Source organism: Vulpes vulpes, chromosome 4 (genome assembly GCF_048418805.1).
Source record: "Vulpes vulpes isolate BD-2025 chromosome 4, VulVul3, whole genome shotgun sequence".
In the NCBI taxonomy this organism is placed as follows: domain Eukaryota; kingdom Metazoa; phylum Chordata; class Mammalia; order Carnivora; family Canidae; genus Vulpes; species Vulpes vulpes.
Window position 1 is genome coordinate 71,801,561 of NC_132783.1, and position 27,172 is coordinate 71,828,732.

General features: G+C 40.5%; 1 protein-coding gene across 22 annotated transcripts in view; it reads right to left on the reverse strand.

Annotated features, from left to right (window-relative positions):
* The window catches only part of ANK3 (ankyrin 3), a 661,480-nt gene that overhangs the window by 35,536 nt on the left and 598,772 nt on the right, over nt 1–27,172 (reverse strand). For 9 of the 22 annotated variants that reach the window (XM_072756074.1, XM_072756072.1, XM_072756077.1 and 6 more), the window contains 7 exons: nt 19,668–19,879; nt 18,040–18,247; nt 16,891–16,987; nt 15,995–16,223; nt 15,130–15,255; nt 14,239–14,361; nt 12,639–12,720 (listed from right to left, as the gene is read on the reverse strand). In XM_072756074.1, coding sequence (XP_072612175.1) covers nt 12,639–12,720; nt 14,239–14,361; nt 15,130–15,255; nt 15,995–16,223; nt 16,891–16,987; nt 18,040–18,247; nt 19,668–19,879 — 1,077 coding nt within the window. Of the gene's footprint in view, nt 1–545; nt 8,367–12,638; nt 12,721–13,775; nt 13,803–14,238; nt 14,362–15,129; nt 15,256–15,994; nt 16,224–16,890; nt 16,988–18,039; nt 18,248–19,667; nt 19,880–27,172 lie in introns of all 22 variants that reach the window. The other 13 variants (XM_072756070.1, XM_072756065.1, XM_072756064.1 and 10 more) reach the window with 3 other exon arrangements.

The window sequence follows — 27,172 nt, forward strand, 5'->3', positions numbered from 1 at the left end:
GAGACTAATGCTAACACTGTACACTTAAATGTGTCCTAGTCACCTACATGAACACTTCTCTTTTCACACGGCTCACTTGATTGTCACCTGCGCCAGCCAAATGTGAGACTACATGGATGCTCGATGTGATGGAATCAAACATGCTGACGAGCTATAGCTACTGGACAACGGTTACAGAATCATTGTGTCGGTGAAAACACCAGGATGGGATTCCAACATCTGCGCTTCTACTTTGACAGAATCATTAGTACATCAAAAAAATAAAAATAAAACCACGAGCTGCTCATCTTGAAAGACACCAATATCTTCGGCATGCTTCCCTAGCTGCCTACCGTGTCGTTTGGTTAAAAGGGAGAAAGAAGAGTGTAGAGACAGCACACACGGATGACAATGACAGAATGAGAAACTACGGTTAGGTCACTGGACAGGCAATCACGACAGTTCATGCACTAGGGTCTACGCGCCGGAAGGTGTTTACGAACTACGCTCGTTCTCCAGGAGGTGAGCAAAGAGTGCTCGAGAGACCTGACTGCCTTCATCCTCACCAGTCCTCCTACTGCTCCTCCTCTCACTGCCGGCCTTTTCACTCTTTGATTTTAAAGGTGCTGCCTCTGTTTTCTTATCTCTAGCAGACTTCGTTGTAACTGAAGGCTGGCCACCCCGGGAAGTCTCGGACAACGACGTGTTTCTTGAGGTACTGTCTTCCTCATCGGACAACTCGGACTGCATTTTTCTGTCTTCTTCCGAGAGGCGGTCCACAAGCTTTAGGGTCTCACCACTAATTCCCTTAAAATATTCAATGGAATGTTTACATACTTCCTTAAGCTGACTCTTCCTAACTGTTACTGTGGCGGTGGTGGTGGTGCTAGTGGTGGTGGCGGTGGTGGCGGTGGTGGTGGTGGTGGTGGTGGTGGTGACACAGGTGGATCTTACCTTTACTGGCAATTTGGATGGAAGCTGTTTGGCCTTGCCTTTGTCTGGTTGCCCTGGCTTTTGTGTGGCACATGCCTTTCTAACTACGTTATCCCTGTGTGTGTCTTTTACTGGAATTCTGGACTTTACGTCTACACATGAAGAAGCAACAAGGGTTTTGGTTTTCTCAGATTGACTGACCTGCTTCGTTTTACTCACTTTCATGTTTGGCATATGACTTGGTGGGTAGATATCTTTTGGTGAGGTGGCCTTTATGGGAAGTTTGGATTTTCGCCTAATCCCTATCGATTCCTTGGTCTTTTGCTGTTCTCCAAGAACTTTCTGCTTATCTCTTACACAGTGTCCTTGCAGTACCCCTGTCTTTTTTCCTGACGAGATTTTCACTGGATTAGCTTTCTCTGTGGTACAAGTGGGTGCAGAATGTTCTGTCACAACTACATTACTTGTAATGTTATCTGTCTGTATGGTGGAAGAATCCAAATTGTTGTTGTTATTAAAGTTATCTTTCTGGAAATCATGTTTTTCTTGGGGCCTAGTGCCTGTGTGGCTATTGGCTGTATTTGAAATCATTGTTATGGTTTCATGCTCTAGCCCCTGACAACTGGTCATCACAGCTTCTATCTTATCTGTCACTTCTCCAGAGCCTTCTTTCTTCATGGTCATGGTGGATGCAGAAATTCCCATTTTTATAGGCGTGCGCAACTTGGGGTCAACTTTAGAGGCGCTAGTGGCTGCTGCCGATTTCTCCAGGGAGCCACTACTGGATGTGCCTTCCTGACACTCTCCGCTGGTCGGGATGCTGGGGTTAGGTTCGACTGGAGGTGCCTCTACATTTCTCTCTAGATTGGTTTCTACAGTGGTGTCCCCTGACTGTGGCTGTGGTGTGGCAGTGACCATACTTTTATCCCCTTCCCCCTGGTCCCCTGACTTCCCTTCAGAAGTATGCTCACCAATCTGGAAAAATTGGAGCCTCTCTTCAACAAAATCCCTCTTGCTCATGTCAATTGCACCACTGCGAGTCATCTCAAACATTTTCCCTTCATGAAATGGGAAGGGGTTAGGCTCACTAGTTGGGGTACTTTCATCAGTTGGCGTTCTGGCTGGCGTTGTATCAGGGGTTGTTGCTGGAGAGCGGTCTTCCACAGCCAGACCAAATGGCTTAGTTTCATCTTCCCGTGATTTACCATCAAAAACTTCATCATCCCCTCGGTTATTAGACCAAGGATCGAAATCTAGACCTTTGGTAGCTACGGTTTTGAAAGGAGTGGCAAATTCTTCATCTACTTTGTAACTGAAGTATGTATCTGGAAACACTGATCTGTCAGGATGTCTGCCTTCTAGTGTGAAAAACTGGGCCCCCGATTTCTGATCAGTCTTATCAGGAGTCTTTTCAGATGAGGAAATTTTAGAGGGTGGCTTGTCTTCGTCTGGTCCCATCCTTCCCTCCTCCTCGATAACTTCAAGTTTACTTTGGCTAAAGGAGCGATCGGCTGGCTTCAGGATGCCCTCCGTGTTCCAGACATCTTTCTTAATCTCCATGGTTTGACTTGGGAGCTTAGAATCACTCTCTGTCAAGCCATCATCCTCATCCTGCAGGTCGTAGCCATCCAGAGAGTCGATCTCTGTGGCATCCGTGTCATGAGAAAACTCGGCCGTGGTGGCGATGGAACACTCAGTGATGGACTGGTCATTGTTCCCATTCTGGGCAGTTTCGTTCTGAGGTGAATCGAGGCCAAGGCCAAATTCATTATCTTTTCCAGATTCGTTACTGTCCAAGTCTTTCTGGTTGGAAGGCTTGTCAGCAGGAGCTTTGGATTTTGTCATTTCCTTTTGCTCATCATCTACTTCCTTTAACTTGAAGGTATATTTTTTAACTGGGACAGGCTGATAGATCGATTCATCATCACTCGAATCACTGACGTCGGCCCCGGGAGGAACTGGGGAAGGCGGCTGCACTCTGATGACCGGTTCGGCCAGCTGGTACTTGTCATGCTCGTCTTGCAGACTGACTTCAATCATGTCAACCTCTCTTTCAGGGAGATAATGATGTTTCTTATCTGGCTCCATCTGGTCTGCATCCAGTGGTGGAGGAGGGGGAAATTCGATGTAGGCAACTCTATTACTTTTGGGTCTTTGGCTAGAGTCTTTGCTCACATCGGTAGGCGTTTCCCGCTCAACGGCTGCTTCCTCCACGGTAGTCTGCTTCAAGGAGGCTGACTTGGCCTGGTCCTCCTCCTCAGATTCCTCAGAAACCTCGGGAATTGGGCTGGGTTTGCCTGGTATAAAAGCTATGAGCGAGTCTGGTGTCTTAGACGTAAATTCGTAACTCACTTCCTCTGAACTGGGTGTTTCTGGGGTCAAGGGGCTTTTCCCAGAGCTGTCTAGAAAGGAAACTTGCTCTAGAGTGTCATCTTCTGGGCTACCTTGGGGAGAAGGCGGCTGCTTTTGCTGTCTAGTTGTATAAAAGGTGCCCCTGGTCTCTTGCACTGTCTTACACTCCTGACTTATGATCTTTTTTACACTTCCTTGTTGTATCTCCTTTTCATATTGCTTCCCCACCTGTACAAAGCTGACATACACGGGTAAAGTTTTTATGTCTTTCCCTCCCTCTGTCTGGGCTAGTGGAGCTACTCTTTCCAAGCCGTCAAGGGGACTGTGTTCGAACACATCACTAGAGGGGGATTCCTTTCCTGGGCTAAACTCTAAGGAATCAGGAGATTTGGTGGGAGAGGTTTCGGTGTCATCGAGAGGAGGGCATAAGCCTACGTAACTCTGACGTTTGGAAACTTTGCTGATTTCTGAATAAGTAACTTTTTCATCTTCTATAGAATTAAAGTGCTGCATCTCGACTGTCTCTTTACTCATACTCGGCTGGGGTAACTTTTGTGATAGTTCATGCGGGGGGAAGGTCGACTGTTCGCAGAGGCCGTCGGGAACGTCAGAAGGCAGCATTCTCCTTCCCTCCGCAGCTCTGACCGGGATGTGCGACACCGCAGAGCTCTCGCTTCTCCTGGGAGGTTGTTCAAGAGATCCACCCGGCCGTTCCCCTTCTTTCACGACATATTCCCTATATAAGACCTTTTTGGAGGGAGATTTTACAGTCATTTCCTTAATCTCTGAGAGAGAGCCATTTGTTAACAACTTGTGTTCTCTCTCAGTCACAGACATAAACTCATTCCTCTGATCAACAATCTTACTCTCAGGGTGACCAATGTGATTCTCTCTTACATCATGAACAAGTACATGTGAAAGTTTTTCTTTCTGCGACTTATTGTTAGTGGCTCCGGCACTTTCCCATGTTCTAAAGACCTTTTTGTCCCATGGTCCCTTAGTAGCTAACTCTGAGGTTACATGACACGCCAAGTCTTTAGCCTGTTGCTCAGAAAAATAGTCAGGCACTGCTTTACTTGACATTTCAGTCCTCTGTGCTTTCACATCCTCAGGACCAGAATCATTTACAAGAATCTCGTTGCTCTGGGCAGGCTCGTCCTTAGCCTTTAGCACCATCACATCGTTTTGCACAGATGCGCTTTCGTCTGAGAGGTCTACGGCCTTCTGCTGCTTTTCTCTAGCAAAAACCTGGTACACAGGCAGCTTGCTCTCCTGGATTTTCTTAATTGGGATTCTTGACTGGCCCTCCAGCTTTCTGTCTTCTTGAGACACGTCCTTACTTTTTGCCTGTGCGCCTTGTTCAAATTTTAATCTAATGGAACTGAGCTTAGATTGTTTGAGCTGAAACCCGGACTGGGGCCCTTCTGGTGCCTTGCTCTGCGAGATGCTTTCTCTGGCTTCTTCTGGGGACTTGCTGTCCTCGGGCTGAGGGGAGAGCATCTTCTTCTCGGGGCTGCTGGGCAGACTGGATGCTTTCTCATCGGCTTTGGGGAAGCCTTGTCCGTCATGGCCGTGTTGCCTCGCCTTAACCCACTCATCATTGGATGCCAACAGTTCTGTCAGCAGGACCTTCTCGGGGCTGCTAGTGGTAGAGCTCTGAGAAGAGTATTCTTTGCCATTTCGAGGGCGTGGCTTTTTCTCTGGGGACTGCAGTTCGTCATTTAGCTTTTCGGTTTTGTCACGAAAAAACTGTGACACTTGAGTCAGTTTCTCTTCAGCTTCCTTCACAGTCCTGTCCACCCTATCTTCATATATCAACTTCTCTCTACCTCTGTCTAATCTGTCCTCAGCAAAGCGCATCCACATGGCATGCTTTGGACTACTAACATCGCCAGAATAGTGCAACACTGTCACTTTATCAAAATGCTCATCTTTAGACACTTTACCTACACCATTTTCAGACACATCTTTATAGATTTTGGAGAGAATTTCTTTTTTGGGGGCAGTGACTACTTTTTCTCTGGGCCGCTTATCAGACCCCTGTAACTCTGAGCTAGGGGGTCCTGCATGGTCTGTAACTGATTCCTCGGTATCAGAGTGAGACACATCTAGCTTTTCTGACAGAAGCATTTTCTCAGCAAACCTGTAAGACTCCCCTCTTAGTTCTGACAACTCATCGTCATGGTATTCTATTGAGTGCTGACTTAAAAGCTTCAACGTTTTATAAGAGTCATCAGATATGAGTTGAGCAGAACTAGGGCGACTGTCTTCTTCTTGGGACACAGGAGTGTTTACTCTGGAAGACTCCAGGTAAGAAGGCAGTGACTCTTCAGCAGTAAGTTCCTCTTCTTCTTGCTGACCCTGTTCCTCTGGACAAGGAAAAGCATCGTGTTTTTCTGGCAGAAAATCTTTTAGGTTAATATCTCCCCGGGATAAGTCTTTCTGATATACATACATTTCCTTTTCTGGATGCTTTTTGGTTTCTCTAATAATGACTTCAGTGGGCTCAGCTTGGTTACCTTTTTCGATGTGGACTTCTATTACACGCTCCAGTTTGGGTTTCATTTGGTTGTCCTTCTCTGCATGTTGGGCTGCAGTTTCAGCAGCAGACTTGTGAACGTCTGGAGGCACTGCCGACTTATGCTCAAACAGCCCCGCCAGTTCTTTGGAAGGGTCCCGCCCGGACTGAAAGGCCTTCATGATGTCATGGACTGACATGGTTTCCTCGATTCTCTCAGAGGCGCCTTCGCTGCCCGGTGGAGAATGATAGACCATTCTGGTGGTTGTGGTGATGTGCGTCTCTTCTTTAACACGCATGCCTTTGCTCAAGACTCGGCTGTGGTCGTCGTCTTCACCATTGGCTTTCATCTGAAATGCTTTAACTTTATCCTTAATACTAGAGGCAGTGGGCTTGGGTTCCAATTCTGTAAAAGTAGGTGAAGGTTTGGGTGACACAGGCTCCTCCGGCTGGCCCGGGGGAGCGTCTCCAGCTGAGGGCTCATAGCTCCTGATAACATGCACCACTTCAGTTCTCGTTTCTGTGATGACGGGAGGGATGGGGACTTCGTGAAAGAGTGGCTTAGGACCAGTGCTTTCAGCGCTCTGTGGGGCTGAAGGTGTCTTCTCACTTCTTGTTTCAAAGCCACTGTCAGACAAGGGGCTTTTGTCTTGGTCATGTTGAGAAAAGTCATCCGGAGACTCCAAAATTGTGTCTGTTCCAAAAAAGGAATCAGCCATCTTACACAGCTCTTTCTCAGAGGTCGAAGGCCTCATGGAGGCTGGAGGCATTTTGAGTTTGTGTTCCTGCAAGGCGATCGCGGGCTTTAAAATCCTTTTCTGTCTCTCTTCACCATCTTTCTTTGCATCCTCAAACTTATACTTTAGATTTGTCAGTGAACTACTTCCAATATCGTTTGTTAAGTAATCAATGACTTTGGTCAAGTTATAATCCTTCTCGGAGGCGGCTTTTGCTTTCACTTGCACTCTCTCGGGCAGAGATGGAGAATGGCTCACGGTGGCTTGTTGTCTGGCTTCTCTTATTTCTTCTGAACTGAATTCTATCCAGTCGTCTTCGGGAGAGAGTCCTTTGTCACTCTTTGGTGATTTGAGTGGTCCTTTGTTATCTACACACACATCTTTCTTAAGGATTTCACTCACTTTCACTAAGTCTTCCTTTACTTTCTCAACAATTTTGAAAGGTTCTTCATCGTCTATCCTCCCCTCTTTTGGGAGTTCAGGCTGGAATGGCTTCTCCTCAGGCACGTCTGTTTGTAGTATTGCAGTCATCCGCATTAGGTCCTCCTTCATTTCAGCCACGTCTTTTAATATCTCCTGACTGGAAGATAAAGAAGATGGTGTAGACAGCTTAAGGGCAGAGGGTGCAAGGAACAAAGACGACTTAAGTGGAGATGAAGTTCGACTGACATGGGACTGAGGGCGTGTCTCCGTAGTCAATGTTTTAACGGGTGACAGCAAGGCTGCTGCTGATTTTGTAAGTGAACTAGAGTCTGGAAGTTTCTTTAATGCTGGTTCGGGCAAAACATTGACTACAGAGTATACTGGCACTGTTATTATCGATGACGTTACAGATGAGGTAGTTGCAGATATTGACGACCCAAGGGATGTATAGAGTGCACTTGCGGGAGGAGTTCTTAGGGACTGAAAAGCTGATGGTGTCGGAGAAACATATGACCTGAGTGGGGAAAATGGCATTGCTGTCGTGGTAGAAAGCACTTTCTCAACTGTGTCAGTGGCTGCGTTAACCACAGAGCTCACAGAGTTTGTAGCGGTAGAAATTTTTTCCTGTAACGTGGCAGTGGCTTTGCATCCGTTAATTAAAGTTGAAGATGACGGATATTTCAGGGGGGAAATTGATCCGTTGACTAATGCTACCTCTGCGTGTCCAGGTATCTGTTTCACTGGTGATGAGAGAGAAGAGGCCATGGTGACTTTCGCCGATGAAATGACATCAACTGCTGATTTGGCTGGAGACAGCACTGACTTTAGAGGTGAAGATATGAGCGGTGCTGCTGATGTAATAATCGACTTAAATGGCAAACTGGAGGAATACATATGAATGTTTGACTTGGGGGAGGCAGGGGGTGTCATAGTAATGGACGACCTCTCCAAAAGAGAACCTGCCGTAGTCACTGGAGAGGTGCGGGAGGAAAATGTAGAATTGGATGCCAGCCCTTTTAAAGGCGAGGCCTCTGGGACGGTGGGAGCTCTAACCAGGGTACCAGAGGAAACTTGGATATTGTATGGAGATTGTGACACCACTGTTTTTATCGGTGAAGAAATTGTCCGAAAGGATCTAATTGGAGATGCCACATCACTAATGGATTTAACTGAAGATGTAGTTGACGCGCCTAACGTGGATTTGATTGGAGAAGGAGTCGAAACAGACCATATGGACTTTAACGGAGAAGCTGATGGTGTATTAGAGGAAGAGCTTGATAAGGAAGTGAAGCCTGACTTGGCTGGCCCAGGCACTGTAATCGGAGCTGTTGTCCAGGACTGGTATGGTCTTGTAGAAAAGAATGGCTTGTATGAGTAAGTGGTGGGGAGGGATCTTGTTGCTCCTGCACTCCGTTCAACTGTTTCTTAAATTTGAAAATGAAATCAAACACAAAAATCAACAAAAATGGTTGAGAAACAGAGAGACCAGAGAAAAAAATTGGTCAGTAAACTTTGAAATATTACAAAAGCAAGTACAATTGTTTGCATGATTTAGAATGGAAGAGGCCAAAGGAACAATTAAGTAAAAGAGGAAAAAAAATCCACAGACATAACTAATCCAAAGTTAAAAATAAACAAACAAAAAACAGAGCAATGTGAAATGAAAGACAGAAAAAGCACATCGCAACCAAATAGGCCAACAATGAGAAACAGAAAACATGAGGAAAGAATTAATGATGAGAAAAATAACCACAATGGAAAACCGTTCCCTTACTTCCTATTGACTTTCTTATGTGCTGGTTTTGAAATATCAGCAGCCATTCTGCTTTGCCTGTATAGGTACAAGTTCATTTTGTGCAACCATATAACTTTCATTTTAGCAATTTCTAACGTTTCCTATCCTTGAGCCTTTCGGTGATACAGATTGCACCTACTTAGAACCATATCGATGTGTGTCACTATACATTAAATATCTAGAACTCTTTTTTTAGAAAACTACTCAAGCCTTTTTCATGCAGAATCCAAGATAACTTTTATATGACAGGCAACTGATGTGCAAACTGTGAAGCCACTGGATTTTAAATCTGTACCTTCCATGCACAATTCGGTTATGCTTCACACCCATAAAAAGCCAATAAGAGCAAGAAATTTTCTGAGTCAGAACTTTAAAAGAAAAAAACAAAGAAAAGGAATGTTTGCATTTATTTTTTCCATGCAGCATATTCCTTTTGGTGAGGAAAAAGAAAATGTAATATGAAATGATTTAAAAATGCATGTGTACATACACACAAAGGGGGAAAAAAGCAGAAAATATGGGTCATGGTTACCATAAGCAAGCAAAGCAACTGAAAACATCTTATCATGCGCAATATATCATGGCAAACAAGCCAATGAAGTAATACAATTTTTATGCTGTTTATGCACAATATATAAACTTTTAAAAATACTTTCACAAGAGCATTTAGAAAGAAGAGTACACTTTTTCCATGAGATGCAAAATCTTGGTACCTTTTGAGATTTTAGGAAAATATTTAATACTGCATATTAAAAACACATTCTGCAACTCAATATGTCCACATCTGGAGTCATCTTCATTATGGATAGAAGCACAAGGTTTATTTTGGATATGTTTTCACAATTATCATACTTTTAATTCTCAAAAGGTATCATGGGGAAATCTAAAAAAGCACAGTCATATTTTTAACACCCGTATTTAAGTATCTACAGTGGGATACAGTATATATCTGTATACGTTTTTATCCAGGGAAAGGTGCCAATTCTGGTGCCTCCTCAGAATGTTCATGGGACTCATAGATAGCCCAAACACTGGAGCAGCCATGAGGCAGATCTACCACTAGGAAAGATGGATTTAATACCAGCATTTATCTGGCAATCGGACAAGAAACACACAAATGAGGTAAGCACACTCGCCAGGGGAGACACACTTGGTCCTCTCTACTTTTCCAGCTCTACCAAACAAACCGAGTTGGTCACAGAGATTTGGAATGCCTGTCAAGGGCTAATGGTCTATGTCAAAGTTGAGTACAGTTTCGCTCCCAGAAAGCACTGGTGCAGAATAATAGTGACACGCGAAGAGGAAATGAGAATCTGCTTCATCTTTTATGCTCCTCTTCATGCTGTGCCCGGGCCATTGCTATAATCCAGTCCTTGGATTAGCAGCTACTCCCACAAGGGTGAAGATTTTCATTCCTAGTGTACATTTAAATTCAAACATTCAGAACATGTCCTCTTCTAAGCTTACATATTATTCTAAGGAAATATGGAAGAACTGAGGAAAAACTCACCCATTAGTTACCCCTCCTAGTCATAATTCTCAATATTACATTGCTTAACTCTTGGAAACACCACACTGCAAATGGAAGGTTTGGGGATTCCTTCAATTTAGTGACTTGGGCTCAGTCCAATGTCTCAAGAGAATTTATTTTTATAACTACCAGAAACTGGCAAAGAGTCTCTCCTTCACCACTGAAGGCTGGCTCTATCAAGCAAAGAAGTTCTTCTGAACCACATTGTATGGTTTTATACTTCTCATGAAGCAGCCAATTTACTGATCGGTTACACATGGTGTGCTTTAATGACACATACTTTGAGATGCCCTTTATAACAAAGAAAATTTCTGGGAGGTTCTGGATGTCAGGCTCTATACCAGACTCTTTCTTTATTTTGGGGGTGGGGGTGGGGAGGAGGTCTTATTTGAAAGGACAGGGTACTGAGGGAAAAGCTGCATTACTTGGAGTTCTAAGACCAATTCAGGTGCCACGGCCTTTCCTTAGTTTTCTTAACAGTCCCATCTTAGTCCTTTCCATTCCTCTATTTACCACCATTATGCTTCCTTTCATAAAATAGAGAAAAGTACCCTCTTCCTTCTATCAAAAGTCAAGGAGGATAAGCCACCTATTATACCATAACAGAAGCTAACTAAAAAATAACAATACTTTCACAAGTGGGAGAAATTTACTTGACTTAGCACAGACCTCATCTCATATAACCCTCAAATACTTTAGGGACCAGAATCATATGGGAGTTCACCTGCCAGGGGTACTTGGACCTAACAGAGCTGGCCACGGAGCCTGTCCAACTCTTAAGAATATTATTTAGGAGTCCCAACCTTGGGACACCTGATTGACTCAACAGTTGAGCATCTGCCTTTGGCCCAGGGCATGATCCTGGAGTCCTGGGATCGAGTCCCACATCAAGCTTCCTGCGTGGAGCCTGTTTCTCCCTCTGCCTATGTCTCTGCCTCTCTCTCTCTCTCTCTCTCTCTCTCTCTGTCTTTCATGAATAAATAAAATCTTAAAAAAAAAAAAAAAAAGGAGTCCCAATGACCTACCCCCTGAGAGTCTTAGCTCTGGGCCAAAATCAGTATTCCAAAGAAAACTTCTGCCCAGGAAATTTAGTTGTATTGAAAAACTACCTAGTTATATACATATACTGTCCCTGCTTTGTAACATAATAGGAGTTAATCTTAGCCCTTCTGGTTTTGGAAGGATTTAGACATTTATGCTAGAGGCAAAAACTGAGATCCAGAAGAACATTCATGACTATGGTAGCATTTCATTTCCCTCATGCTCTCCATTTTGTGTCTGAATATAAAAGCTTCCCTAGTAGTCAAGGAGCTAGACTCCAGAAGATTATGCTGAGACCATCTAAGCTAAGTAGTGGAGTCTTCCTGCTGCACATTTAATATGCTATCTCAGCCCACAGAAACAAGAATTCAGGAAAGGTGGCTCTTTCTGATTAGAGCCAAAGTTGTGGCTCTTACTGGTAAATTTCCAATCTTCCCTGAACGCAAGTTAACTGAGTAGAGGAAAACAGCTAGAAATTGTTTGCTAACTTAACAATAATTTTTGTAAAAAAATCCTCTTCCAATGGGCCAAACACAGTGCTGCTCTCAGCATTCTTAGCTCCTGTTGGTGGAGGGATTCTCTGGAGGGCTGAAGGAATGGGAAAGGATGATGTGGGGAGGGAGACAGATGAATGAACATGACTGAGTGGATTTATACCTTGATACTTGCAAGCCAGCTAACAATGAACCAAAACAATCACTGAGAGAAGGAAAGGACATAGCCAGTCTAGTGAAGACTAGCCTTGGAACTGGTGTTAAATATAGGGCCGGGGTGGGGGTGGGGGTGGGGGTGAGGGTGGGGAGAGAGGAAGGAGGAAATAAGGAATCAGTATAGAAGTGCTACCTCAAGATGGTAGGAAAATCTAATTCTTGCAAACTGGGAAGAAGAAGAATCAGGACTAAGATATAATGATCTGCCTATATTAAGAAAAAATGAGATGACAATCAAAGTTACTTTATCATTCTACCATCCTACATATATAAAAATAAATATTTTCTCTTTTGAGCATAGATTTAAAGCAACATTGGTATGTTATCTCCTAGCATAGTTAACAGTCACAGTGATAACAGGGTTTTTAAAGACAAGTAATGAGTAGATGTTTCTAATTTAAAAAAGAGGTAATTAAAAAAAACGGTTTTGAAGTTATGATCTAAGGGTGTTTGTACTTCATATCGTCAACTATGTACAAAGTATCATTTAGATTTCATTGCAGGCAATTTTTTTTTTTGCCATTGGGTTTTCAAATGACCCCCAAATTCAGTTTGTATAGAAAAAATGCCTCTTCTTATAAAAGTCCACATAGATTAGTAAATGTGTTAGAAAACTCACTCATTCCAGGCTCAGTCAAGTAGCTGTAGCGCTTACGTAAAGCTAAAGATGCAAAGCTCTGTCGTCTATCTGCTTTCTCGGCCTGAAAAGGAAAAGAAAAAAGAGACTATGTACAACTTTCTTGTGATATTTTCATGGTTTTGAAACATTTTGTAGGATGGCATGTGGATACTTCATTTATTTTTCTTCTGGTGGATTTTCCTCATGAAAATGTTAACTTCCTATTGTGAGTCTACAACCCCACCCCAACGTCTCAACCAAATCACCATCATTTAGCCAATGTAAGAGCACCAACACAGCAGACTACAGGGAACTACAAATACAAGACGAGCGATACAGAGACTACTGATGCTGAGCAATAAATCTCCCCAAATTCATTCGTATTGAAAGCACATATATCACAATGTACAGTCACTCTATGTGAGTACATTCAAGGAGAAAGGGCACAGGGTGTATCATTCCAATTACTGCTGTTGTTTCTATGTGTTAAAAGGAATAAAGTATAGGTGTAGTTAAAAAAAGGGTTAATGGTTTTATTAGAAATAAGGATTCTATTTATTCGTACTGAGGTGTGAGTTTTAAAAATCCAATTATCCTATAACTTGGAGAAATACTAGGAGATGCCTTTGTAAGGAAAAATTCATTCAAAGCCACACAGAACCACAATACCCTTAAAAATGGCCAAGATGATTTTCTTTACATAGAACACTAAATACCTAACAGTAGCCATGGAACACATATTTTTTAGACATAAAACAACCTGATTTATACAATAAAATTTCATGTTACTCATGATCTTGATTTAAATGTCACACAGAGTGGATACTAGGTGAAAGTATGAACAAATGTATATTTATACATGCCAAGCTACACACTTTAAAATGTCGAAAGAACATTAGTTCCTCTTTTTAAATCATTAGCTGGATTATATTACTGAATGCCCTGAAGTATTCTTATATATACATGGAGGAAGAGTAAACCATTCTTTAAGAAAAATGTATACCCTTTACCTCACTTAGGCTACGATCTGCAAATATATAATACGTTTCCCACATGTTAGCCCTCTGCAACTTCTTTTCTACAGATTTAATTTCTGTTCTACCTTTGATAGAGTAAAAGCAGAAGTGTTCATATTACCTCATCATCTTGATCTGACTCTGTCTCCTTTTGGTTCCAAGATGCATTGCAGAGACAAGGAATATTATAATGGACAGCAGGGAAAAGAATATCAGGATATGAAAAGGACTGAGTAGGGAGCACAAAATGCAAGCTGAATCAAGAAAGCAAAGCAAATCAAAAGAAGCCAACACAAAATATCAAGAACTGTACATCCATGGCAAATCAATGTGTGACGTTATTCGAAAGCATAAAAATCTATGAGCTACCAGCAGAAGCAGAAGCAATATACAGAGGACTCCATCATACAAACCATAAGAATGTGACACCACAGTAACAAGACTTAATCTACACAAAGAGACTAATAAAACTTGAGTATCAAGAACTTTAATCATGTTACAAAGCATTCCTTAATTGCATACCAAGGGCCCACTTCTTCAAGACCAGGGGAAGAAAGTTACAATAAAACAGTATTAAAAGATACCTTTTTATGCGCTGGCAGAGTGATATTTAAGTTGCAAACGGCTGTTTGAGGCAGTCCTTTTGTTGTCTTTGGTTCTTTCAGAAAAGACAGACGACCACAGGGCTCTTGGCTGGTGTCTCTAATCTAGAAGAATTTAGGTGGTTGACAGTTATAGAAACTTTTCTGAGGATTCCAGTCTGTACAAGAGTTAAACATGTTTATGTTACGGAGCCCTTCAAGAGGCAGGCAAAGTAAAGGGAAAAGATGACGGTAACTATTATAGATCAACCATGGTGGACACCTGTGAACTCAGTAGGATGTAGAGTGCCTGATTCCTAGATGAGACCCAACACTGCTATGTCTGCTTGCTTTACCCTGGCAATATGCTATAAAGTCTGGGTTATATGCATTTTCTTCCTGTCCAACAATTTCTTTTTCCTAAGGCCTTACTTTTAGCAATAATAGTAACAGCAAATAATAATAACACTAAACAGCCGTCCCATGCTCTTCTGTTCTCTGAGGAAGAAGCCGGTCTCTCCAGAATGCCCTTGGGCTCCATCAGAAATGAAGATGGAACTTAAATAGTGACTTTGGATTTCATCCATTATTTGATTACTGAGCATTAATCAGATATGATGCATTTTATCATTATTCTAGATTGTTTGGTCCTATGAACCTTTGCTTGAACATAAATGATCATTTAAATGTTTCAAAGGTAAAGACTCTTTTTTACTAATTATAAAGCTTTCCCAGCTCAAAAGTACACTCGGGGAGACGTAGAACAAAATCTGACCTTATTCCTCTGAATTCAAGCTTGGTGGGATATTTCAAACGCAATAAATCATTAGACTTTCCCTTTTATTCTCTAAGAGCATTTAAAAAAAAAATTCAGTGTCTCTGTTGATGATTTACCTTGATGGAAAATGGCAGTCTATTTTCTTTGAAAGCATAAAAGTTAAAAACAAGTTGCTGTCCTCCTTTGGTAAGTGGGGCCAGATTTCCATAACAATCAACATAAATAGGTTTTCCTTCCAGAACCTTTTAGAGTAAAAGAAATACATAATTTAATGTTAATTTAGGTTGAAAGAATTTTGAGATTTTTTTTTTTTTTTTTTTTTTTGTAAAGGGATAGAAGTTTATTAAGTAAAGATACAGAGAAAGCTCTCAGGAGTGAGAGGAGTCCCCACAGGTTGCCCAGAATTTTGAGATTTTTAAGTCACATAATATTAAAAGATTGACATATTTCTATGTCACATTTGTCTCCTTATTAGGAAATTCTATGGTGTTATTCGCCACAAAAATAATTCTGTTGGCTCATAATTCAACGACTGTGATTGGAAAACGAATCATGCACATGTACGAGACAGAATTATGCATCCAGTTCTATTATAGCAACTTCAGACATGTTTGAGAAAGTGCTGACATCACTTCATACAGACTTTGAAAGGGTTTTTTTTTTTTTTAAACTCAGATACTTTCACTGGGTTTGAAAAAGGAAAATCATGATAATGTGTTAAAGAGAGTGACCATAAAAATAAGACAACTCAAGTCACCACAGAGAATGCAGACCATGATGGAGATTCATTAGTACTATATTTTAATCAAGATAGCCTTGAAGACACATAAGATAATTTGAGAATAAATCTATATTAAAAATCTAAATCAAAACCTGAAATCAAGAATGTGCTCGATACTTCCAGTGAGTGCTATTACCACCTCAAAATAAAACCCCATATCTGGGGAATGTAATGGGACGGACTTGTCATCAACAAGGTACCTCAATATCTTTGCTTCTTGCAACTTCCTCAAAGTTCTCTTGCTGTTCTAAAGTTTTGTCCACTTTGTCATCTGTCATGCAGAAACAGCGCAGGGAGGATTCTACAGGATCATTCATTTTGGCAAAAACAACAAACTTGGCCATATATGGAACACATATTAATTCTCTGTACAGTTGTGTGGCTAACCCCACAGTTTCTAAAACTTGATGGCAGTCTGCAAGCCAAAATCTGAGAAAAACAAAAACAAAACAGAATTATGAAAGTGAGGTGATTTAAAAGCCAAATCTTAAAAAATCAGAGCATATAAGGGAACTACACCCAAACATTGCCTCTTTCATTTAAAGAAACAGCAAAGAAGTTTACAGAAGGCCTACGTTTATTATTTGTTATAATTTTGCTCAGGATATGCTAAGGATTTTTTTCTCTCTTCTCCTTCCCATAAGATTCTGTCCCCTTGCCCTTATACTTAGCCATGATTAGCTTTCCTTTCTAGTCCTGCTTAAGAGTTTAATCTCTCACTTTACATTGGACAGGAGCAAGCATTTTATGGAAGAAAAAAGGAGAGAAATGGGAATTCTATCAGTATTTTTTCTTTGAAAGCATAACAGTTAAAGACAAATGGCTGTCCTCCTTTAGTAAATGGGGCCAGATCTCCTTAACAATCAACATTAATAGGTTGCTAAGAACTAGAAGAAGCAGATCTAGCACCATATAGCCCCTTGCTCAAGAGAACTGGATGACTTGTGCCACTCCATTTTAAATTTCTGAGTTCAGCCCAACTGCGCCATAAAAAAAAAAAAAAAAATCATACTAGTATTGAGCACAAAAACTTTCACTTTCCAAAAGATAATAAAACTAATTCCTTAGGGCTTTTTGGAATCCTTTCTTTCCATACCTGGCTGAAACATTGGTTGTAAAAGAGACACAATCCTTGATGAATGTCAGGGGAGTAGTTCCAGTGATGTCTTCCCACTGAGCAGGCGAGGTGCCCCCTGAGAAAACAAGGGCAGATACGTTGACGTTATCATGAGAGATGCTCCTTGCAAAATCTTCATCATCAACTCGCTCTTCCTTTGCAGCTGGGAACTAGAAACTTGAGCATGTTCAATTAATGGCAGGCACTAAAGGTGGTTTTCCTCTCTCCTCTCCTTCTGTGCCTTTACTGCCTTACAGAGATCTCCTTGTAAGATATTATATTTTTTTAAAAATTACTTTTTGGTTTATCTGGCTACTAATGAATGGTTTAAATGTGGGGCAACCACAGGCTCTGAAGTGCATTTTGTGAGTACAATTTATAAGTGCAGAGATTTGTTGTTCAGAGACAATAAACTTCCTATGTTATACATATTTTTTTTAAAAGACAAGAACTATCAAGAAAGTTAAGAAGCAGCTGATTTTGTAATTTAATTTAATTAATTTTGTCATTTAATTTTCCAGGGTAAAAAAAGGAATCCTCCATTAAAACTACTCATAAAAACAAATAACCTATGTTAACCTAGGACTTTCTGTGAAAAATACTATTAGGTTGCAAATGAACTGCACTCTGGATTCCAGGTGCTTATCACAAAATGCATTCTCCTAACCCTGCAGATTTAACCTAGTGGATTATACTTAGGAACTGAGTCCCCACTCAGCCCTCTACTCTGTGGGGGCTCTGTTTTCTCCAAAGTCGTCCAATTTTCTGTAGTCTAAGGGTGTTGCTAGGTCCACCATCTCTGTCTAGGTCCCCGAGAAATTACCTAGATGCTCTAATAGATTCAATACTATCTCAATAATCTTAAAAGAGCATTATTATTAATACCACACTAATAGCAGGGAAAATGATAACAGTGAATTTTAAATGAGTCATGATCTCAGCATCTTAAAGAAAGGTGCAGGGATAATACAGATGAGCTGATGGACAAGGGACAAGTAAAATGCTTGTTTGTTTGATTTCTACTCTTATGAAGTTAGCATGGCTGTTTCAAAGGCTTCATATCTTCATACAGAATCACTGCAAGTGCTAGTAGCACCAATAGCAAGTACAGCAACGAGTTAACCACACCTGTAATGCTGCAGAGCAGGCGCAGATTGGGCGTGCTGTCCCCCTGGTACCCGTTGACTCCCCCTTCACCGGAGGGCGGGGGCACCGGAATGCTCATTGTGATAGGTTTATGGAACTTCCTTCTTCTCGGTTCCACAGTGACGATTGGGCTAAAGGTGGCTTTGTTTCCAAGGATCTTTTTCACAATTTCATCTGGAACAGGCTGAGCCTAAAGACAGGGAGAGGACCTTAGATGGACATTAACGTTTTTCTCTCATTGGGAAATGACTTTTTACGTGAGGCGGGAAAACCCCAAAACAGACACCCCCCCCCCCACCCCGCCAAAGTTTTTCTTCTTAATCCTTTTTCACTATTTCAGGAAAATGCAAAAAAGGAAACAAAACAACCTAACACTGTAGCAGAAACTAGTTGGTTTATTTCTTCAACAGAATATGGACGATGTGAGCCTCTGACAGGGAATCAGATCTCACAGTGGAGAAGTCTTTCAGTCTAATCCAAAGTAAAGGTCAGCAAATATTGAGTGTAGTATATTTATATATTTAAAGGTATTATTTATGTATTTGAGAGAGAGCCCACTCAAGCAGGGGGAGCTGTTGAGGGAGAGTGAGAGACAGGCTCCCTACTGAGCACGGTGCCCAAGGACGTGGAGCTGGATCCCAGCGCCCTGGGATCATGACCTGAGCTGAAGGCAGATGCTTAACTGACTGAGCCACCCAGAAGTCCCATGTCTAGTATATTTTAAACCTATGCAGAACATCCAGTAAATTGCATAGGCAATTTGTGCCCAGGTAAAAATCGAGGTTTTCAGAGTTAAGTAACAAGATTTCTATTCTAGACTACCAAACCTAAGGTCTTCTTTTTGGCTTCTTTGCTATTTGGCAAAATACTCAATATGGGAGGCAACTGAAGGGAATTTCATGTCGCTGAAATATAAGGCCATCTCCTTAGCTCAAGTGGTTACTGAAGGCCTTCCCAGCACTTAGAGCAGTTGACTCTAAAAAAACCTCATGAGAAGAACATGAAACTGCCATTAAATTATTAATTACTATATTAATTGACACAAATTAAATTACTGCCCTTATTATTTTCCTTTTTCAATAGGTCTAACTGAAACAAATAAATATAAGAAAGATGACTCTTGCCAAGATTTTCAGTTAGCCTTCCAAATAAAACAAATTCCAACTGGTTTGGATAAAACCTGGTATTTATGATCTACTTAAATCAAAATCTGAAAGCTTGCATGTTTCCCTATTACAGATTTTTATGAAATGGTACATTATAAACCAAGTCAAATATGGTTTGTTTCTTTAATGGTGTATTTGCTCTCTGCTGCTCTTGTCACTCCACATACCAAGACCAGTAACCTATGGTTAACAAAACCATCTTTCATCAGAAACCAAGAAATACTTTTAAAAGAAAAACCCTAAAATACATATCTTATTTAATAAGCCACCAAGTTCACTTTATACTTCATGCTTTTCATTTGAAATAGGTTGATGATTCCCTAAAATGGCCTAGTGCTTTGATTAGCATTGTCATTAGGATGAATTACATCGACTGTTTTCTAAGTGAAGCATCCTCACACACTCTGTACATGTACCAAAGAAACAACATTTTGCAAACATTACCTGGAGGCCAACTCGAATTCTTTTGGTTAAAGCACCCTCTGGGAAAGAAGCCTGGACGAGGGGTACAGTGGTGCTGCTCAGAATTCCACCTTCAGGACCAATCTGGTTGCTTTCCTGCTTAATCCTTGAAACCACTGCAAAATACTGGGGGAAGTCCTTTGTGATAATCCTGCAGATGCGCTTTTTCCCTAGCTCTTCTGGGCTGTCAAGTTCTGAAAAGACAAATGAATGAAAAAACCATAAGAATAAGCCTATTGACATAATACTTTAAGATAAACTGATGTGTAATTTTGATAGGTAAAATTACTTCTATCAGGTAGTCTAAAGAGAATTTCTATGATGGAGAGAAAGGGATAGTGACTTTAAAAATAATGTAAAGATATTATAAAGCTATTCATATACAAAGCATTTATAGAAAAATATTTCTACTGAAGAGGGACATTTTCAAAAACTAAAATTTTACCTCATATGCACAGAGCTCTACTCTTTAAGAAGAGATATTTCATTCTGTGTTTACAATAATCTGCCCTCAAACTGCCAAAGTAGGAATGAATCAGAAAAAAACAGGGCCTCACAGGAAAGTGTGTATGTCTCAAAGGCTCTAGAACTTTATTTGAAAAAACCTCTTTAATATATTTTTAAATATCCCAAACAATTAATATTGTCATCACCAATTTCTGTTACCCACCAATAGTTCTCATGCATCAAACTCAACCTGTCCACAACTGGACACATCTTCCCTTCTGTCCATTTCCAAACTTACTTCTCTCTCCTTGTCCTAACTCTGGTAAAAGGTTTATAGTTTGTCTAGTCCTCCTAATAGTTTGACTCATTTTCGTTGTTACTTCACCTCTAAAGGTCGAAGTCCAACTGATTCCACTGTGGCAATGGCTTGTCCTCCTGCCACCCCCTGTTCAAGCCCTCATTTGGCTTGCCTGGATCACTGAGTCACCTTCTACCCATCTCCCTGTCACTCGCCTCTTCCTTCTCCAACTCATCCCCTACAGTGCAGCCAGATGGGTCTTCTTTCAAAAGCCAGATTTTATGCATAATACTGGTAGGTTTAGCTGAAATAGATGATATTTGAAATCATATGAAGTAATAAATATTTGAGACGAGCCCAGCATATTTTGGAAAAATAGGTTTGTGAAAGAGAATGTATTTTATAAGATTTTAAAACTTATCTAGAAGTATCATAATAAAAGTTATATGGAGAGACATAAAATATAAGATATATATGTACATATACATATATAATTAGAAAAATAGGTCAGGGGGATAAGAACAGAGAACAAGAAATAGATTTAAATTTATATATGTATATACATATATATGCTATATATGTGACATCTACTTTTATATATTACATATAATGTATTTAAATGAAAGTCATATATTTAAACTTCAAATCAGTGGGGGAAAGAGGGCATATTTAGAATGGCATTGACATAACTGAAAATCTGTTTGGCAGAACAGAGCTAAATCACTACATTTTATTATATATAAATACAAATTACTGCTGGACAAGAGACTTAACTACTTAAAAAAATTAAAATGTTGCCATAAAACAATCAAGAGAATGGGGGCAGGGCAGCCCAGGTGGCTCAGTGGTTTAGCTCCGCCTTCAGCCCAGGGCCTGATCCTGGAGATCCGGAATCGAGTCCCTCTCTGTCTCTCTGTCTCTCATGAATAAATAAAATCATAAAAAAAAAAAAAAAAAAGAGAGAGAGAGAATGGGGGTGGAGGGGTTGGGGAGAGACAGTAGGTGAGAGATGCAAGGGAAGGAGGGAGCCAAGCTGGTAGTGATGGATTGATATAAAGCATATAAAGTGATCCTTTTTAGGAAAAAATGTAATCTGCATGTTTGTATACTTTTATAAGAGAAGTTTGTGGAAGAAACATCCTAGCCATTAACAACTGGTCACTTCAAAAAAAAAAAAAAAACACAACAACAACTGGTCACTTCGGAGATGGGGTTGGAGGTGAGAAGGTTAGAAGACAGTGGGCAGTAAGTACTACCTTTGGGTTTACATAGTTGGGGTGGTTTTGTTACAAATTAAAGGGAAAGTTCCCAGAATTCAGGGAGGGGTGTTGGTTTTGTTTTTGTTTTTACTCACATAGCCCTCTTTATACCTCTGATACATACATACAAGAACTTTATACCTTAAGTTCTCCTTTTTTTTTTTTTTTTTTTTGATGGGGAAATCAGGACAGTTTTATTTAGGATGGCAACATACAATACTCCACACTTAGGTGTGCGGGCGAGACAAGGACCGAGCCCAGGCCTTCTGCTTCTCCTCGGTATTCCTGGGGGCAAACTTCTCCTGCAGTTTCTGCCACATTCCTTTATTCATTTCCTTAAACTCTTCCAAAGTGTCTGTGGACAGGATCAGCTTGTACTCTTCCACAGACAGGCCACTGAAGCTCGTGTCTCTGGGGCGAGGGTACTTGTGTTTGTAATAGTTTGAATGGAGTCACATGTCCTCCTATTTTCATGTCCTCCTATTTTCCACCTATGAACATGCTGCCCCCTTCATCACAGGAATGAGATCATGGCTTATTCCGAATAGAAATTTATAGAACAGTAAGATGGATGGTTAGATAATTGGATCAATGACACCTTCTCATTTTCTAGATTAACCATCAAACTCTGAAGTGGGAACATGAAATTAATAGACAAATAGGAGAAACAAGGTTCCACTCAAGCCAAAATCGAACTGGAATTTGGTTCGTTTTGCTTCCTGACCATCTGCTTCTCCTCTGCTCTGTCTAAAACCAAATATTGAGTTTCTTTTTAATTTTTTTTATTTTTATTTATTTATGATAGTCACAGAGAGAGAGAGAGGCAGAGACATAGGCAGAGGGAGAAGCAGGCTCCATGCACTGGGAGCCCGATGTGGGACTCGATCCCGGGTCTCCAGGATCACGCCCTGGGCCAAAGGCAGGCGCCATACCGCTGCGCCACCTAGGGATCCCCAAATATTGAGTTTCTAATGAAAGAATATAAAAGAAAATAAAGGCAAATAACTTCTTTTTAAAAGGGTTAATAAAAAAAAGACAGGAAGGAGCCAAAGAGTTTGCTCAGGAAAATTTTCTGGGGGAAGTTTTCACCTATTCAGCAACTGATGAAATACAAGTTTTCCATACAGACCAGATATATTTCCCTTCCCATAGTTTGACTTATTTTAAAAAGTTTGAGTTCCCAGGGTTCATAATTCATGTTGCAACTGAGAGAATTCTGATCATTTGTTTCAGGTGCCATACAGCCCATCAGCTGTGGCAAAACATTTTTTTTTTTAACCTCAGCCTCAAACTTGTGATTATGTTCTCCTTTAGAAATAGCTTAGGATGCCACATAGTGCAAGCAATTTAAGAAGACTGCCATGAAATTACATCCTTCAGACAAGACAGATTTCCTGACTCTGCATGTAACAAGCTGTGTATCCTGTGAGTACAGAGTTTACTTAAGATTGGTCTGGACCTACCAGGGGCAGTGAGGCACCTTTTGGGGGACTTGGGGCAATACCCACTTCTTAGCTGTTTGTGTGTGTTGCAGATATGTGCATGTACATTTGTGAGGAGTTAAGAGGGAGACAGCCATATCACTCCTGGAAACTGTAATAGTGGTGGACTAGGAAGAGCGAGGCCACACCTCTGCTATATTGCCTTTGACAAACCATTAAAGCCACCCCAGATATAAAGAGAGCATGTCCATCTCAGATGCAGCAGATGAGTGGTAAATGGAGAAGCTCAGGGTTCTAACTCAACACTTGGCTTCTAACGTCTTTTTGGATTTGCCAGTGGTTCTGGGACACCATGTCATTCCCATTCTGTTTTAAAGCTTCTAGCAATTTCTCTGTCACCATTAAAACCTGCATAATATTTGGCCTTCAATGTTGTATTTTAACAGGTATGTTTTTAAAGATTTATTTATTTATTTGAGTGAGAGAGAGGGAGAAAGAGCACATAAGCAGGAGGAGGGATGGAGGGAGAGGGAGAGAATCTTAAGCAGACTCCCCGATAAGCACGGAGCCTGCCGAGGGGCTCCATGCAGGGCTCGATCCCACAAACAAGGTGATCACAATCTGAGCCAAAATCAAGAGTCAGACACTCAATTGACTGAGCCACCCAGGTGCCCTTTTTACCAGGTATTTTATTAACAGATATTTTAAAGATAATCCTCAACCCAAAGAAACAACTATTGTGTACATTTCAGACATTGCAACCCCCATGCACCATTCTTTAAACAGGATCATACACATATACACTTCTTGAATTACTCAGATTCCCAGGCCCCCTGCATGATGAAATGGGGAAGAGAGATCTTCCCTCAACCAGGTTATATTCTGTTTCTATGTGTACTTAAAATATTTCCAGATTTTTTTTTCTGAGAATAAAAGTCAATACAAATGTAAAAACTACAAAAAATACTTAAGTATTGGTTTATAAGAAGCAGCATAATTTAAGAGGTGTAGTTGAAAGCTAGGCTCTTACACATTGGGATGGCTGTATAAGTAAGATAGCAAATGGTGTAGATGGAAGGTAAACATAAGGAGGCAAGAGCATGAAGTGTAAGCCAGTCAGTAAAATTACTATGGAATTCTTATGACCTGAAAATCTATCACAAGATCTTACTGGTCATTATATAGGACAAAGGCTAAATAAATTATGATATATTCATACTATGGAATACTATGCAGTAAAAAGAATGGAATAGAAGTACAAATTTTAATATGTAACTCTCCAAGCTGTATGAAATGGAAACATTGCAAAAATGTGATGACAATCAATTAATCACATCTTTATATGCATATGTATAGATTCATATAATCTACATAAAATTTAGGGGAGGGGGAAAGAAGAGGAAAATTATAATATATATTATAATGACTGTGTGCTTGCATATTATTACATGGGTACTAATACTACTATTTAATAATATATACATAAAAATAGTAATATAGCAGGTTATTAATATTTTAATGTAGATTAAAGTCAAGCACTTTTTTAAAGATTTTATTTAATTATTCAAGAGAGACACAGAGAGAGGCAGAGACACAGGTAGAGGGAGAAGCAGGGTCCCCACAATGAGCCCGATGTGGGACTCGATCCCAGAATCACGCCCTGAGCCAAAGGCAGACGCTCAACTGCTGAGCCACCCAGGCATCCCAAGCATGTTTTTTCCCCCCTCTTTATTGCTTTAAAAATAGGAAACTGAAATACAGTAATGAAATGATCTGAGCCAACTGTTTGAAAACAGGTAACTGAAGCCCCAGCTGATTAGGGGAGTCTCTAGGGGAGAGGAAGGCTGTCCACACTTGGTACAGTGAGCCCTAACTTGTGGCCACATTGACCATTTTGAGTACCTTATCATAAGGCTTTTTATTCTACTTATAATTTGAATAAACTTTTAATGTGTATTAAAATTAGATTTTTCTTTTCATAAATTGTGAAGTAATCACAGTGAAATTACACTAAATTAAATGATGTTTGATATTGAGACCTGGCACACTGCAGGTATTCAACTAGTATCCACTGAACAAAAACATCATTGGGAAGTGAGACTCACACTTTTTGTACCAAATAACTATATAATTCTTTAAATCTTGCTTTAAAATATATGTAGTAGTAGAGACTGGTTATTGTTGTTCTTTTAATAGTATTTCCTAATTGTATGTAGAAAAGTGGCTCTTATCTTTCTTCTTTTCGATCCACAGTAAACCTTTTGATGTCCATGTGTTTGTAAGAGAAATTCCTGGGATGCCTGGGTGGCTCAGTGGCCTTTGGCTCAGGGTGTGGTCCCAGAATCCTGGAATCGAGTCCCATATCGAGGTCCCCTCAAAGAGCCTGCTTCTCCCTCTGCCTATGTCTTTACCCCTCTCTCTGTGTCTCTCATGAATAAATAAACAAAATCTTTTTAAAAAGAGAGAGAAATACTTAATGGATGTTTACGCAAAGAGAGTCAAAAACTTAAGAGAATATAAAACTCTTCTGAAATTTCTGTGTTGCAAACTATGAAGGCCTGCCAGAAAAGTCAGATTTCCAGGCAAATAGTGATAAAGTCTGTTAATGCAAAAATGAATAATGTCAATATTCTTTCCAGGACTGAATTTATTTGTCTTTAGATTTTAAAATGGTCTATTACTTAGGTCAGAGAAGTTGGAATATATTACCAAGAATCTTTGCTTTGTTCCCACCCTTTACACAGATAAACCCAACAAAATAATCTACAAATATGACGCCCGTGTCCTAGTCATACCACAGAGAACCCAGCTTGTGTGTGCCCCAAACTAGCTAGATCATAAGCACACCAGTAACATCTATTAAAGGCACAGATTCCTAGGCTTGCCTTGTGGAGATTCCGAGTTGGCAGGCCAGAGGTGGCACCTGAAAAGCTACTTTTCACACTCAATTCAGGCGACTTTATGACTTGATATATGTGGGAAGCAAAGTCTTAACAGACTCTCACCCAGTGTCTGTCCTTAAAAACTCAGAACCCACATTATTAAAACATGACAATCAGATCCTATGAAAAACATCTCAAGGATGGCTCAGTATGAGGAGAGAAGCTTACGAGGCAATAATATATATTAGTTTTAAATGGCTTTGCTTTTTAAAAGAATTTACTAAACCACTCTCTAGCTATAGAATTACAGGAGAAAATGACATAAAATAGAGAGCTGCTTACATTTAGGGGTGATTGATAATACTGTAGACCAATGAGAGGACCCTGAATCCCCCTCTTTCTCTGTGTTTAATGTTACTAATCAAGTTTTCACAAAAAAATAAGACTAAAGGGAAAAGAAAGGTATATCCTGAAACAGTTTTGGTGAGGAAGAATGTTAAAATTTATACTTCTTGAATGTCTACTTTGTGTCAGGTGAGCTACTGTAATTGGGAAATGAGACTCACACTTTTTGTACCAAATAACTACATAATTCTTTAAATCTTGCTTTATAATATATGTAGTAGTGGAGACTGGTTATTCTTGTTCTTTTAATAGTATTTCCTAATTGTATGTAGAAAAGTGGCTCTTATCTTTCTTCTTTTCAATCCACAGTAAACCTTATGATGTCCATGTGTTTATAAGAGAAATTCCTGGGATGCCTGGGTGGCCCACATAGCATTTGGTAAAGAGGGTGTCTAAAGTTCAGGGAAGTGACTTGGCCAAAGTGACTTGTCTGCTTTAGAGCTTATAACCTAGGTCTAGGGACAAAGGGGAGTGGGGACAGAAGGGGGCATCACACAGACACGAACTCCAACCACAATTTAGCACAGTGTCCTTGCAGGCTACCTGGCACAGGGGTGGTGACTGATAAGCGGATGAGTATTGGATACATATGTAGATACCCTGGTCCAGAAGGTGACATGGCTTCTTACTGGCCCACTCTATGAACAGAGAGCCCAGATTATAGTGGTACTTTCTGCTGCGCAAGAAATGGAAGCTAACATTCTACAGCTTTCTTACCTCACTGATTAATGATAAATTTCTTAAGCACCTTGTA